Source organism: Drosophila ananassae, chromosome 2R (assembly GCF_017639315.1).
Source record: "Drosophila ananassae strain 14024-0371.13 chromosome 2R, ASM1763931v2, whole genome shotgun sequence".
Taxonomy (NCBI): domain Eukaryota; kingdom Metazoa; phylum Arthropoda; class Insecta; order Diptera; family Drosophilidae; genus Drosophila; species Drosophila ananassae.
In genome coordinates, this window is record NC_057928.1 from 9,716,836 (window position 1) to 9,730,232 (window position 13,397).

Below are 13,397 nucleotides of genomic sequence, written 5' to 3' on the forward strand. Positions count from 1 at the left end.
GTTCGTAAATGAAAATGTTTATTAAAAAATTTTCACTTTTACATAAATTTTTCCGAGCAGCGACGGCAGCAGCAGAAAGTAGCAGCAGCAACACCAGCTGGTGGCATCTGCTGCTCAATTTTTCCGAGGGGGATGGACGGCCACACCCAGTGGCATGCCATTGGGAACCGCCCCCGTTTACGGACCAGTATATATACGTGCCATACGGTTGTCTCACTCGAGCTGTCTGCCCATTGGAAGCCACTCGCAGACCGGTTTCTGCCCAATGCCAAAGGGAGGCCATTTTCAGTGGCACGAGCCAGGTGCCCCCCTGGCGTCGAGTCTTTATATAGAGGGCTACCAGTATATATACACATGCGAATTTATATAGTGCTTGTATATGAGAAATACGTACTCTTATGTACGCGACGACAGCAAGGGGCTGGGGCTGGGATGACTCTTTGCAAGTGCTCCACTTGAAGGCAGCTGCTCCTACGCTTTGTCGTTTCTTCAAATGTTTGTATTGAGCTGCGGGATGGGTGCCGGATGGAATCCAGGGGGATGGAGCCATCCGAAAGCTGCCTACATCAACTACCAGTTCTAACTACCAGATACATTGATTTCTATACCCAGCAAGGAAATAAAAAAGCTACATGATGGGCTTTAATGTTATTTGAAGGGTTTGAAGCTGGAGTATTTTAAAGAAACCCAAACAACCCTTTTATTCTAATGGGAGTCTATTGTTTCTACTTCAATATGATTAACTAAAATGATGAATTAAGAGACAAAGATTTTATAAAAAGCCATTAATTTCTTCTTGCTTTCAAAATATATATTTTTTTGTTTCACTATTGTAAGAGCTCGTTACAATCGATTTAATTATGGTTATTCTTTAAACAGTAGTTAGAATTCTTGTCGTTCCGGTTTCATTTTGTCAACTGGACACATCCTATGCTAATAAACACTATTACTTTCTTTTTCTCTGACTTTTGGTCTATATACATGTAACACATTATTAAGTATTGCATCGGAGCTTTGCGGCCAATGGGATATTTTGAAAATTTAAAAGAAAAATGTACAAAAAATATTAACTCATTTAAAAATTAGAAAAACACTTTCGAAATAACACTTATTGTCTAAAATGAAACGTGCTGAAACCTTTGATGGTCCACATAAACTAAATCTGATCAGCTTCGAGTACTAGTGATTCCTCAAAGCCTCGTTGATGACGCGCAGAATATCAATTTGCAGATCGGTGAAGGCCACTGGTTCCAGCTGAGCGTTGCGGATTTTCATGGCTACTGCCTTGAAAAAGGCTCCAATCTCGTCATCATCGCCGGAATTGTGTCCGTTGGTGGGTGGAAACTCCACATGGCTGGTTGGTTTGTTGGGCGTGATCGGTGCCGAATGATAGCGCGACGTGGAAGTGGAGCTGGGGGTGCTGGCAGCATTCTGGTAGCGCGGAGTGCTGGGAGGCTCAAGTTTCTGCTGATATTCCGCCACTGCCTGCAGCTGTTGGTGCTCCATATTGGCGACTCTACCACTAGCCTGCTCCTGTTTGGCCAGGGCATTGCTCACAGTCTGTACGGCCATATAGACAGGACCTTCTTCGTGGTCATAGCTGATCATCTGCTGGTCCTGTTGCTGTGGTGCTTGCTCCGTGCCAGTTGTGGTTTCCATTTCCTCGTCCTCTTCGTCGTTTTCCTCATCTTCCTGGTGTGCATCACCATTGATGTAGTTCTCTAGTTCCATGTCATCGTAGGTGGCCACACACAACTCGCTCGCTTGCTGTTGCTGATGTCGTTGCTCAGAGTTTTGCTGCTGCTGCTGCTGCTGATCTTGTAGAGCTTCAGTTATTTCAGCCTTGTGTGTAGCCGTCAAGTGTGGCAGGGCAGGCATATTTAGTTGCGAATTGGATGAGGAGGACTCTAAGTGGCTTTGTTGCGTGGGCGGTGAATCAGACTGAACCATGTGCTCCTCCAGCTCTGTGACGGCATCATGTTTTGGCAAAAGAAGGCTTAATTGTGGATCTCCATCCCTGAAATAATACAGGAAGTAATTAGAAGTTATAATTTTATACAACTTATTTACTTACAAAGACTTTTGTTGAATATACTTTTGCAGAAAGCTGAGCGAGTCATAGTGCTTCCAACGCGAAGTGGCATCTATGTGCATCAGCGTTCTTAAACGCTTATGCTCCCGAGCATATTGGTCCCTTAAAGCTTTCCATTTTAGACGGCATTGTTTAACTATAGATAAAGTAAAAAAATTATACGTTTTTCATTCAAACTTAGCACCATTCGTACCCGATTTCTTCAGCTTCCTGGCTATCTCCTCCCACACCTCCATTTTTAGCTTGGCGTTGCGGTAGTTCTCGTTGCTATAGTTGTAGATCATATCCTCCTGCTGTATCAGCGTGATCAGTTCCTTTTCGAAGTAGCTTTCCATATTGAGGAAGGTGTGTATGGGATCATCGTCCTCCTCCTCGGCGTTTGAAGCTGATGCTGTGCCGGTTACAGTGCCACCTGCAGCCGTGGTCGTAGAATTTGAATGATTGGCGGCATTTACGCAATCTACAATGTCGTTGTAGAGTGTGTCCACCACCGTGGTGGTGCTAGCAGTGCCGCACTGTACTATAATTGAAGGGGCACTGCCGCCACCAGCGTCTGTTAGATAATTCCAGTTGGTCTCCGGCTGCGTCTGCTGCTGTTGCTGCAGTACAGTGCCTATATGGCTTGCCATAAAGGTGGCGCCTGTTTTCTTATCAGGCGTGCCGGCAGAACTAAAGCTGCAGTTGTCCAGCAGCGTGGTAGCACTGGCATCCTCTATTTTAATGCTGCCAGAGAGGTTCAGGTTCTGGCTGCTGCTGCTGCTGCTAAAGGAGTTACTTAATGGAAGCGATATGGGCGTAACTGTGGAAACAATGCCATTGGTATTCTGGCCAGATCTTCCTCTATAGCTGAAACCGAAACCAAATGAAACAGTTGCATTACAAGTTTCCCAAGGTAACTTACTTCCTGGCCAAGGCATAAGGTCGCAGAAAGTCCAGCTCCTTGAAGTATTTCCATTTCACAGCTTTGGCACAGGCTTTGGCGCGTTTCAGTTCCCGGCAGTACTGGTCCCTCATAGCCTTCCACTTGGATTTGCATTGTGCATCTGAAGAAGGCATAGAGGTATAGATATTTGCAAAGTTCACAGAATCTCCGCCACTTACCTGTCCACCCCACATTACCGCCTATTTCCAGCCATTTCTCATCCTTGATTTTGGTGCTTCTGTAGTGCGGGTGCTTGGGATTGTAGAGAGACTGCTGTCGGGACACCAGCGATATAAGGATTATCTCCTTAGGAATGCTAACCATATTCTCGGGAAGATTCGCATCCATGCTGAGATTCACGAGCTGCTGCTGTTGTTGCTGAGGCTGCTGCGACGGCTCCTGCAGCTGGTTGGCACAAGGCAGCGTCTCCATGGTACCCTCTACTTGCTATCCATGCTGGCGGCTTGTTTATTTGCGCGTTTTAATAATAAATAAAAGCTGGCTAAACAAAATGAGGTGACAGTGACCGAACAGGTGTTACAGTTTAGGAGTCACTCACCATCAGCTGCTCGTATTAGTGTTGGTAAATACATACAATATGGTAGTGCTGTACAGTGAGTGCCATGTGAAAGAAGGTTGGCAGCCCCTTGTAGTTCTATTTAAACTTCATGGCGCCAAAAATCTATGTTTATACATTTGTCTTTAACGTCTAATCCAATTAGTTAATTGCATTACCACCGTTGGAAAAAGAAAACATCATAACATGCAGACGCAAAGATTTTGTTTAAAATTTAGTTTATTGTGCGACGCGGTGCGGTTTAAAACAAATAAATACTTCCTTGGCAAATATTGCAGTTCGGTTCGTTAGTTAATGCTCAATCATGCCGAAAATTGATGCAGAAACACAGAAACTTTACGACGAAATCAATGGAATGATACAGAAGTTTAAGGTTAATTATATATATTAGTGTGGACTGATATATTTAAGCAATGATCACAATACCTTATCTATACCAAAGCTAGCTGTTTAAAGAATTATAGACAACTTTGTGAAGAGTTCTGAAAAATGTGACAACTAAAAACTAATTCAATTATATAATATTATTCCTAGGATGACCAAAAGAGCAAGGCGGATTGCACTTTGGCCGACAAATGCGGCGACATGGGCGATATCCCCAAAATCCGCTTCTCGTCGAAAAAGATCCTAAAAGGACACATCAACAAGGTGAATTCCGTACACTTTGCTGGGGATTCAAGGCACTGCGTCACTGGCTCCTTGGATGGCAAACTGATCATCTGGGACACATGGACTGCCAACAAGGTCCAGATCATTCCATTGAGATCGGCCTGGGTGATGACGGTGGCCTTTTCGCCATCGGGAAACTTTGTGGCATGTGGCGGAATGGACAACCAGTGCACGGTCTACGATGTAAACAATAGGGATGCCTCCGGCGTGGCCAAGATGGTCAAGGAACTGATGGGCTACGAGGGTTTCCTTAGCTCGTGTCGTTTCCTGGATGACGGCCATCTGATCACAGGCTCGGGAGATATGAAAATGTGGGTTTTTTTTTGGAATTTATCGTTTGAATATCTCTTCAAATATATAATTTAATAGCTGCCATTGGGATCTGGAGAAGGGCGTCAAGACAATGGACTTTAATGGTCATGCTGGCGATATTGCTGGCTTATCCCTGTCCCCCGACATGAACACTTACATCACAGGTTCTGTGGACAAAACTGCCAAGTTGTGGGATGTACGTGAACAGGGCCACAAGCAGATGTTCTTTGGCCATGATATGGATGTGTCCTCTGTCTGTGTAAGTTGGTTATTTTTTCTAATATCTAATCATTTTATAGTATATATTAAGATACTATATACGCCTAGAAGATAATAATACATTTCCCCACCACTTCAGTACCATCCCAGTGGCTTTGGATTCGCCTCCTGCTCGGAGGACCAAACGGCGCGCATGTACGACCTGAGGGCGGACCAGCAAATTGGACTCTACGAACCGCCCCAGAAGAACACGGGCTTCACTTCGTGCGGTACGTTTGTCTTTCTCTTTTTCTTTCCGTCTGGCTCATAGATATTGGCTATAGTAGTAGTCTTAGTCGCCTTGACTTTTATGAGGTTTTAATCTGATTTTGTGTGCTCATTAGCTCTATCGACCAGCGGGCGCTACCTCATGTGCGCCGGCATTGAGGGCAACGTGCATTCGTGGGATACAATGAAGCAGCGGCACACGGGTAGGTATTGGGTATTGGGTATTGGGTATCCATTGCATCAGGTGGGGGAGGAGATGGGAATTGGGGCACTTTGTTCATGCCACACTTGACACTTGACTTATATCGATTTTTTTCGGTCTGTCTCTTCGCTTTTAGGCACAATGTCTGGTCACGAGAACCGCATCACTTGCATCAGCCTGTGCCCCAACGGCATGTGTCTAGCCTCGACCAGTTGGGATCAGCAAGTGCGTCTGTGGCTATAATCCGGCTTAAATCTGACTCTGATCCGATCTGATCTGGGTTCAATATCGTCCATTAACAAATGCTACGTTTATACCAGTGCTTTGAAAGTCAAATCAAATGATGTAGATGACAGATTTCACAGGATTGGCAGGATTATAATTGTATTTGGATTATTAAAACTTCTTCTCAAAGCAATTGATCCTTGAAATCTGCCATTTACAATCTTTTGCAAAATGCTTTAAAGCCTACATATAATAATGTTAGCTAATTAATTAATTAAAGAACAAAATTTAGTTACCTGCAATTAGCAAGTGCAGACTGCACGGCGTGAATAAAGATAATGAAATAGCACTTCAAAAAACAAGGTTTCTGACTTCTATATCATTTCAGGAGTACAAACACATTGTTTTTAAATTTTTTTAATATATTTTTTATATGTTTCTTATAAAAAATACTTATACAATTACGAAGATATATTTGCTGCTGCGATTTTTGGCGCTTGGGTTGTTTGTTGGTTTGTGAAAATAAACTTTGAACTTTCGTCAAAGAAGCAGCGAAGTAAATTAAAACAAATCACTTTATCAACATAAGAGAGAGGAAAATAAAAGTACAAGATATAGAAGGAAATGCAGAGGAGAAAGTAGAAAGTGGACAAGAGATGTGGGAGTCGGAAAATAAAAATTTACATAAATAATAGAAGTGAAATAAAAGAAACTGGTTAGGATCACACAAGATACACAAGATGCAACAATTTGAGTATTTTTTGTAGATAGTTCTCGCTGGATTTAAGATTTCTTTTTGTTTGTTTGAGTTTTTTGTTTTTTTAGTTTATCAGACTCTCGGTGGAACTACTGTGAGTTGTTCTCCTGTTTCAGGGAAGATGTTAGAGAAGAAGTTTAAAGTTCCTTAGACGGAGAAGCCGTCGCCGGTGGGATCCAGGATCCAGGGATAGTTGTTGGGGCACTCCATGCACGTGAACAGACGGAGGGTCTCGCCAGGAAGCTCCCGGGTGGTCAGAGGACACGCGTTGGGCAGGGAGCAGTAGGGCTGGCCCTTGACGTCGCACTTCTCCTTCCACTCCTGGAAGTCGCGCAGCGAGTTCAGCTCGGTGGGGTTCTGCATCCACTGGATCACCTGCAGGTTGGTCACAAAGAACACATCGTTGCGTCCCAGCATCTCCTCGATGAACTTGATCAGCTCGTCGCGGTACTCCTTCTTCGACTTCAGCCACGAGGCGTGGAAGTGCAGACCCAGAGGAGCCCTGTTGCTATTGTAGTGGCGGTTGAAGTTGTGGCGGAGAAGACGGGCGAACTGCTCGCCGGTGGCCACGTTGGAGCAGGAGTCCACCATGTGGCAACCGGGCAGGGACTCGTCGAAGGTGGGGTCATCACGACGATCCAGCTCGTTCATCACCATCTCCCAGACGGGGTGGCTACGGGACGGGCAGTTGTGGGCGTTGCCGTTGCACTTGTGGGGCATGCGGAAGTACAGAGTGTATGGCCAGATGGGAACCCTGCCGAGAGAGGCGGTGATGGAGGCATCGTACACGAAGAACTGGTCAGCCATCATCTCGAACTGCTTGTTGCCGCCCACGCGCAGGTAGGGAGCCCTCATGCCGATGATGGAGCCGTCGGTGATGTTGGCGAAACGCTCAACAATCAGCCTGGAGCCGGCCATCTCAGCCAGCCAGTCGTCGTAGCTGCCGCCGGTCCAGTAGTTGGGGTCATCCTTGTGCGTCAGCGAGAACACGGAGATCTCGTGGCCACGACGGTGCAGATCCTGCACGGCCGAGTAGTTGGTGTACTTGTGCGAGACGAAGAAGGTGCCCTTGATGGAGCAGCCGTTGGGGTTCTGGCGCTGGCCGTTGAAGATGTCCTCGTACAGGTCAATGTTGTCCACATTGACGGCACCGTTGAAGGTGATGGTGATCATCTGGGGCACCTGCTGGGGTTCAATGCCACCGGGGATGCGGGTTCCATCAGCCGAGCAGAAGCAATCGGGCAGGGCGCACTGGGTGGGGTCGCACTCGGGGGCGCGGTTGGGATCCTCATCGACGGCTGTTTATGGAGAAATTAATTTGGGTTAGGCATTTAGGGATTGGTTTCAAAATTAACAAACTATATATCTGGTAACAGGGCGGATGAGTAATATTGAGAGTTTTAATATTACTCATAGGCACTGTTTATTATTTAAGATATGAAAGTGTTTCTTCAGATACTAATGATTTCTATTAGTCTGTCACTTATTACTATATGTCACTATATTTATTTTTTAAGAAACTTACAGCAAGCATTCTCGTCGGACTCGTCCTTGCAGTCGGACTTGCCGTTGCAGAAGAGCTCCTTGTCCAGGCACTCGCCGTCACCGCAGGACAGCTTGCCCTCGGGACAGATGGGCTCATCGGTCTTCAGGATGGGCTTGGCCTTGCGGGGCTCTATAAAGTGGGTGGATAACAAGTTAGTTGGGAACTCCAAAAGTAAATCATTTGTGGGTAAAAGCAAGTTCAGTTAGTGACAAACGAGTGTCTAAATTTTGAAATGGGAAGTATTTACACATGAGTTTGATGAATGGATTACAAAAGTGGGAAATTAGTAAGGATAATATATTTTTGGATTATTTTATGGTTCTACCAAAGTTCCGGAAATCTAACATTGCTGGCTACTGTATGTACAAGTGTTCCAAGAATTTGTTGAATATTTTTTTTTAGAAATCTAGCTAATTAACACACTTACTCTCTTTCTCATCGCAATTGGTAACCTTGGCCTTCCAGTCGCAGGTCTGCTTGATCACGTCGAAGGCCAGACCGGAGGGACATTGAATTTCTTTCAAACCCGACTTAGTACATCTAAAAAATAAAGTTCATGTTGATGTGGCTGTTGATCTCTGGAATGCTTTTCTTTTCGCGTCTCTAGCTAAGTGAACTTTGGCGTTGATTTATTTGCAGGACAAAAGGATACACTGGGTTGGCTGGGTGTTTATGTAATGACTCGATTGATTTTCGGGGGAGTACCCGGTTTTAGTGACACACAAGTGAGATACAGATAGACAGACATAGACATAGACGTAGACAAAGTGATAGACATAGAAGGACATAGAAGGGATAGTAGGCAGAGGCTCCTGGGGGGGAAGTATTTGGAGCCCCCGGTATCGCGTTTGGACAGTTGGGAGGGTGGTTCGGTTGGTCCACTTACTTTCGAGGACATCGCAATTCTTCACATTCGACTTCCAATCGCAGAGCTGGCGCAAAACATCGAATGCCAGGCCGCCGGCACAGCGAATCGATGCCAGACGGCTGCTGCCAACTTCGCCGGCATTGTCGCATCTTTTTTGTTTTGACAAGAAACCGATACAAAGAGGTGCAAGAATACGTTTTGTTGGTTGTGTTTTTTCTAATATTTGTTTTGTTTTTTTTTTTTGTGCAAATATATCAGCCATGCTAAGCTATCGAACTGATGCTGAATGAGCTGGACTTACCTGTACACTTCACGGCAATCGCCGTCGGTCTCCAAGCGGAAGTACTCATCCGCGGGACGATCGGCGCACACTTCCTCCACATCAACGCCTTCCAGTTTGTCCTGGCCATGTGCTAAAGGTGAGAAGGTAATGAAAATGGTATATGGGTTAGTAAGGACTTAACTTGAGATTCGTTTTTATATGCTTTACAAAAGAATACCCTATCTTTATCCTAAAACCAATCTTCTATCTATCTATCCAAGTTTATTTGGCAACTAACATTTAATTATATTATATGTTGAAATTCAGAAAATTCTCAGCAAACTCTAATTAACCAATTAAGTTGCTTAAGACTTTAGTAATCATTTTGTAAACTTTCATTATGTCTATTTAATGCCTTTGTCTAATATATAATCAAATATATTTAATTCGCTGTTTGTTGCAACCAAAAATTCTAGAAGGCTTCCAGTTAATTCTCGGTAATCTTTGATGGTGCAATTAAGCCAATAAATGCAATTGGCCCCACCTCGTGGATTAACTGCTTCGCCTACTGCCGAGCCGCGAACGACTTTCAACCGGTTTGCGGGCCTGCTGGCCTGCTGGTACGAGTACCACTTCTAGCCGACCAAAACCACTCTCATTTTTGTTCACAGCCGCGTTTTATCAACCATCTTTCGAATGAAAACGAAAGGGCAAACGAAAGTGGCAGCTCCGACGGGAGTTTACCCATTTTTGGAGCAGATATATCTCTATCTGGTGGATTGTCATGTAAGGTGTCTGCTCAAACGGGTTTGTGCATTGGCTAGACGTTGTTGTTTGTATTTCTCATTTATTTTTTTTTGCTGGTTTATTGGAAACCCGTTTTCGATTTAACATTAAAATGATATTGCATAAACAATCGAGTTGCCGAGTCCAAAAAAAAAAAATGGTCTATACATATATAATAAAACGGAACCGATAGCCACTGGTTTTGGTTTCGGTTTTATTCGATTTCCTATGCTAATTTTATTTAATGGCCAGCTCCGGTTTCGTCCTCATGCCACAGTTTTATTTTTTTGTTGGCCACATTTTTTTTGGATTTTGTCTTTAATTGAAGCGCTCTTATGTCATTGATAGAAGGATAAGACTTGAACGATTGCATGCTGCTAATGACTTTGTTATTTATCCTCAAAAGTTTTTCAAGTTTATTTGCCTTGGCCAACGACCGAGCCGAGAGCTCCAGCAAGTAGCTTTTTATTTATGTATTTCTATAATTTTTTTTTTATGCAACCTTGCAAAATGGTAAGAGTTTCCACCGGCAAAGGTCAACAGCGGGGCACTAAGTACTAGGTACTATGGCTAATTATTCAAGTACTCACCCACTGCCAGGCAGAGGCACACAACGCTCAAAATTGGCCACCAACGCGCCATGACGGAATCCAGCGCTCTCTAACGGAAACGAAATCCAAAATACCAAAAGTTAGCCAACACAAATCACAATAAATGTACAAAGATATATTGGAGGAGACTTGAAAAACTTTACTAACATTTTTCCAGATATATTTCGGTTGGTTCGGTTGGAATGGAAGTGGAGTGAACGGTGCCACTCTTCCAATACACAGCCACGCTTACACTAGGTGTTGGCCACCTGCATCGAGTTCTATTTATTAAGCCGAGGTGTCTTGGCCGGCTTAGCGGTTGTGGTGAATTTGTCCGAAAGTCACCACAGCGTCGCGATCACGGCTGCGCCTGCGCAAAAGCTTTCAAAAAAGGGGTAAGAAACGCACTCGTACCTTGTGGAACCTATTCGAAAGAAAAACACTCCCTACCTCTCTTTCTTCTCTCTTAGTGTGAAGAAAGGCTAATTAGCATTTATAGGTGCAGGTGTGAGCGGGAATCGTCTGCGTTTTAGCCTTTATTTTTTTGTTTTTGTTGTTTTTTTATTACCAATTGTGTGGGGGATTCGATTTTGATTTTGATGTTGATGTTGATGTTGATTTCTTTGGATCGACTGCACCTATTGGGCTTGTTTGCTCGGCTATTTAGTCATACGGCTTTAGACATAAATCAAATCCGATTGCCCATCAATCTTTTTCTGCCACTGACCCTGAAATTGTTAGCCTTTTGTTTGAACATCTGCGGCATCGTTATTCTACCCGAAAAACTATTATACAAAATCTCGATTTCGTAACTGTTTCTTCTTTTCTTTGTATTTTCGTCATTTTCTTCAACTGTTTTCTTCTGCACGTTTATTGTCTAGTAAGTTTTTATTTTCACCACAACCCGCCCAGAATCTCAATCAGCTTTTAGGGGCAAGGCATGTCCTATGCATATTAATTCGTGATCAGTTGGATCTGGAAGCTTCCCACCCGGGTTCGTGGTATTTTGTATGCAAATGGCAGCTGTCGCATAAAATTCTTATTAACGTGGCTAAGACACAGAAAGGTTATTAAACCTTTCCTTCGCTTTGGAACACTCCAGCAAAAGAGAGTCTTATTTTCGATTGCAGATGAGTCAGAGATTTTATATTTGGCTCGGATTCTTCATTACCCTGATCCTCCCATCCTCCCGAAGATTATTGAAGTTTCTTAATTAATGGCACAAACCGTTGATGCCGTTGTTAACTGTTTTGTTTTTTCGCTTTTTTTGCATTTTTTTGTTGTATTTTTTGCACTCTCCCGTCTGTTGTGTTATGTAAAGCAGATGGAGGAGATGCAGGCTGTTTAAGGGCCACATACCAACCAACCTACCAACTGACTGCCGGCTGCCTGTTATTCAATAAGCCATCCAAGAGTGGGCAAGTGTGTGAGTAACGACTCCACAAGCAACAACAATAAAAAGGCAGAAAAAAACAGCAACAAAACGGAGCATGTTTGCGGATATAAAATCGTTGGGGACAACTTGCAGACACTTTGCAAAAAAAAAAAAACATCAACACTGGGTATGCGCAAATGGCCAAGCACTTGGTAACGGTGATCAGCAGGAAACTGTCAATATTTGCCAAACAAATGATGCATTGACAATATTTTGGCAGAAGAAAGCACTTGCCCGATTCGATCACTTTACTTAACGATTCAGGTCTGGAAAAGTTGGTCACGAAATCCTTATATGCAATGAAGTACCTTGAGAGTTTTTTATGGTTCTAATAATACCTATGGAGAATATTAAATGAAAGATATAATATTCTATCTTCAGAGAATGGTTTTAGGATATTATTTTATGAGAATTTAAATTTTAAGAATATTCTACAACGTTCTACATATTTCCTTTTTATATCTTTTTCTTTAAGATCTTGTCTATCATTTAATGATTTGTAATATTAAGTTTAATGTGCCTTTTGCATAGTTTAAGCTTATTTAAAATGTGTTTTTAATGAAAATTCAAAGTAAAATCCTTTACTTTTAAAAATCTGTACCAGAATGAGTATTTATCAACTTTCAGAATAGTTTCTGGATAGTTTTTTTTCGATGTTGTTGTCAATTTCAGTCCGAGCATCAGTATCATAGCACGACCGTCAGGTAATTTTTCAATATGGTTGCCACTTTTGATTTTATTTCCAGAACACTTGAACGACCAACTGGCCAGTGACCATAAAAAATATACTCGTAATGCCCCAGAGCAATGTCAATTAAGTGCTCGTTCGGGTCTGATCTAGAAGGAATGGATGGTGGTGGCGTGTTAATGCAATTTATTCGAATATTTCCAGTATATTGTCTATGCGGCTCATTGCATAGCTATTTCCTGAACTTGAAAACGAGTTCTGTCTTAGCGCTCTACAAAAAAAAATAAGAGAACATGGAGAATGCAGAAAAGCCAACATGGCGTATGAGCAATATTTCTTTTTTTTCTTGTTCACAGCGGGTGTACTGGAAAATTCTTGGAATCGCTCACACGGATCACAGGTATTATACATTTTAATTGATATTGCGGCAATTGGAGTCCAAGGCTGTCCACCAATTGGCACGAAGATGATGCTGCTGCTGCTGCTGCAAAAAAAGCCGTTCACCTTCTTAATTTTTTTTCGCAAAATGCCGACGATTGCAGCATTTTCTTAGTTACAATTAATTTCAGCACACTGGTGATATAATCCCTCAACCACATCACATCGAAAGTAAAAAAATTAAAAGATAAAAAAAAGGAGAAAAAGAAGAAAAAACAGTGAGTATTATTATTACTTCTTGTCTTCTTCTTGCCGTTTAATCAACTGTTAAAACTGGTTTTTCAATTAGAGTGAAAATGTTGATGATATGATGGCACCCCAAAGCGATGAGCAGCAGATGAAGAGTGAAAATCGTTTTATTTTATCATTTTTTATTTTTTCCATTGGGTTTTACGGATTTACATAATTTAGTTGCCCTCGATTTTGGTAGTTTTTGTTGCAGACAGCCGCCGCTGTTTAATGTTATTGCCTTTGATTTGATTTAAATTTGTAAGCGTTTTAACCTTTTTATATTTTTTCTATTTTTTTTTTTTTTTGCGCTT

The 13,397-nt window shown here is 42.7% G+C and overlaps 3 protein-coding genes across 4 annotated transcripts; 1 reads left to right on the forward strand and 2 right to left on the reverse strand.

Annotated features, from left to right (window-relative positions):
* Positions 1-789: 789 nt before the first annotated feature.
* Positions 790-3,572, reverse strand: LOC6493585 (putative uncharacterized protein DDB_G0271606). The gene is made up of 5 exons (XM_001958006.4): positions 3,194-3,572; positions 2,994-3,135; positions 2,286-2,938; positions 2,075-2,228; positions 790-2,017 (listed from the first exon to the last, which is right to left on the reverse strand). The coding sequence occupies exons 1-5, from the start codon at positions 3,444-3,446 to the stop codon at positions 1,180-1,182; spliced, it is 2,040 nt and encodes a 679-aa protein (XP_001958042.1). The 5' UTR covers positions 3,447-3,572; the 3' UTR covers positions 790-1,179.
* Positions 3,573-3,802: 230 nt separating this feature from the next.
* On the forward strand, positions 3,803-5,844 carry LOC6506355 (guanine nucleotide-binding protein subunit beta-2). Its single transcript, XM_001958005.4, has 6 exons — positions 3,803-3,964; positions 4,126-4,571; positions 4,630-4,831; positions 4,931-5,060; positions 5,175-5,261; positions 5,397-5,844. The coding sequence occupies exons 1-6, from the start codon at positions 3,896-3,898 to the stop codon at positions 5,501-5,503; spliced, it is 1,041 nt and encodes a 346-aa protein (XP_001958041.1). The 5' UTR covers positions 3,803-3,895; the 3' UTR covers positions 5,504-5,844.
* Positions 5,845-5,889: 45 nt separating this feature from the next.
* Positions 5,890-10,616, reverse strand: LOC6493584 (chitin deacetylase 1). 2 transcript variants are annotated; one of them, XM_001958004.4, is made up of 6 exons: positions 10,463-10,616; positions 10,295-10,364; positions 8,958-9,069; positions 8,675-8,805; positions 7,768-7,917; positions 5,890-7,540 (listed from the first exon to the last, which is right to left on the reverse strand). In XM_001958004.4, the coding sequence occupies exons 2-6, from the start codon at positions 10,344-10,346 to the stop codon at positions 6,390-6,392; spliced, it is 1,596 nt and encodes a 531-aa protein (XP_001958040.2). In that variant the 5' UTR covers positions 10,347-10,364; positions 10,463-10,616; the 3' UTR covers positions 5,890-6,389. The 2 variants fall into 2 exon arrangements, with proteins under 2 accessions (XP_001958040.2, XP_014764451.1); XM_014908965.3 differs by lacking the exon at positions 8,675-8,805 and adding an exon at positions 8,216-8,328 and having other exon boundaries at positions 10,463-10,615.
* Positions 10,617-13,397: the final 2,781 nt, after the last annotated feature.

Bases quoted from the DNA above. Each gene is read 5' to 3' on its own strand.
- LOC6493585 (XM_001958006.4), bottom strand. From the start codon at position 3,446: ATGGAGACGCTGCCTTGTGCCAACCAGCTGCAGGAGCCGTCGCAGCAG. The intron at 2,939-2,993 runs GTAAGTTACCTT...TTTCGGTTTCAG, and splicing joins CCTTATGCCTTGGCCAGGAA to CTATAGAGGAAGATCTGGCC. The intron at 2,018-2,074 runs GTAAGTAAATAA...GTATTATTTCAG, and splicing joins TATATTCAACAAAAGTCTTT to GGATGGAGATCCACAATTAA.
- LOC6506355 (XM_001958005.4), top strand. From the start codon at position 3,896: ATGCCGAAAATTGATGCAGAAACACAGAAACTTTACGACGAAATCAAT. The intron at 3,965-4,125 runs GTTAATTATATA...TATTATTCCTAG, and splicing joins GAATGATACAGAAGTTTAAG to GATGACCAAAAGAGCAAGGC. The intron at 5,262-5,396 runs GTAGGTATTGGG...CTTCGCTTTTAG, and splicing joins AATGAAGCAGCGGCACACGG to GCACAATGTCTGGTCACGAG.
- LOC6493584 (XM_001958004.4), bottom strand. From the start codon at position 10,346: ATGGCGCGTTGGTGGCCAATTTTGAGCGTTGTGTGCCTCTGCCTGGCA. The intron at 9,070-10,294 runs GTGAGTACTTGA...TCTCACCTTTAG, and splicing joins GTGCCTCTGCCTGGCAGTGG to CACATGGCCAGGACAAACTG. The intron at 7,918-8,674 runs GTAAGTGGACCA...CCCACTTTATAG, and splicing joins GAATTGCGATGTCCTCGAAA to AGCCCCGCAAGGCCAAGCCC.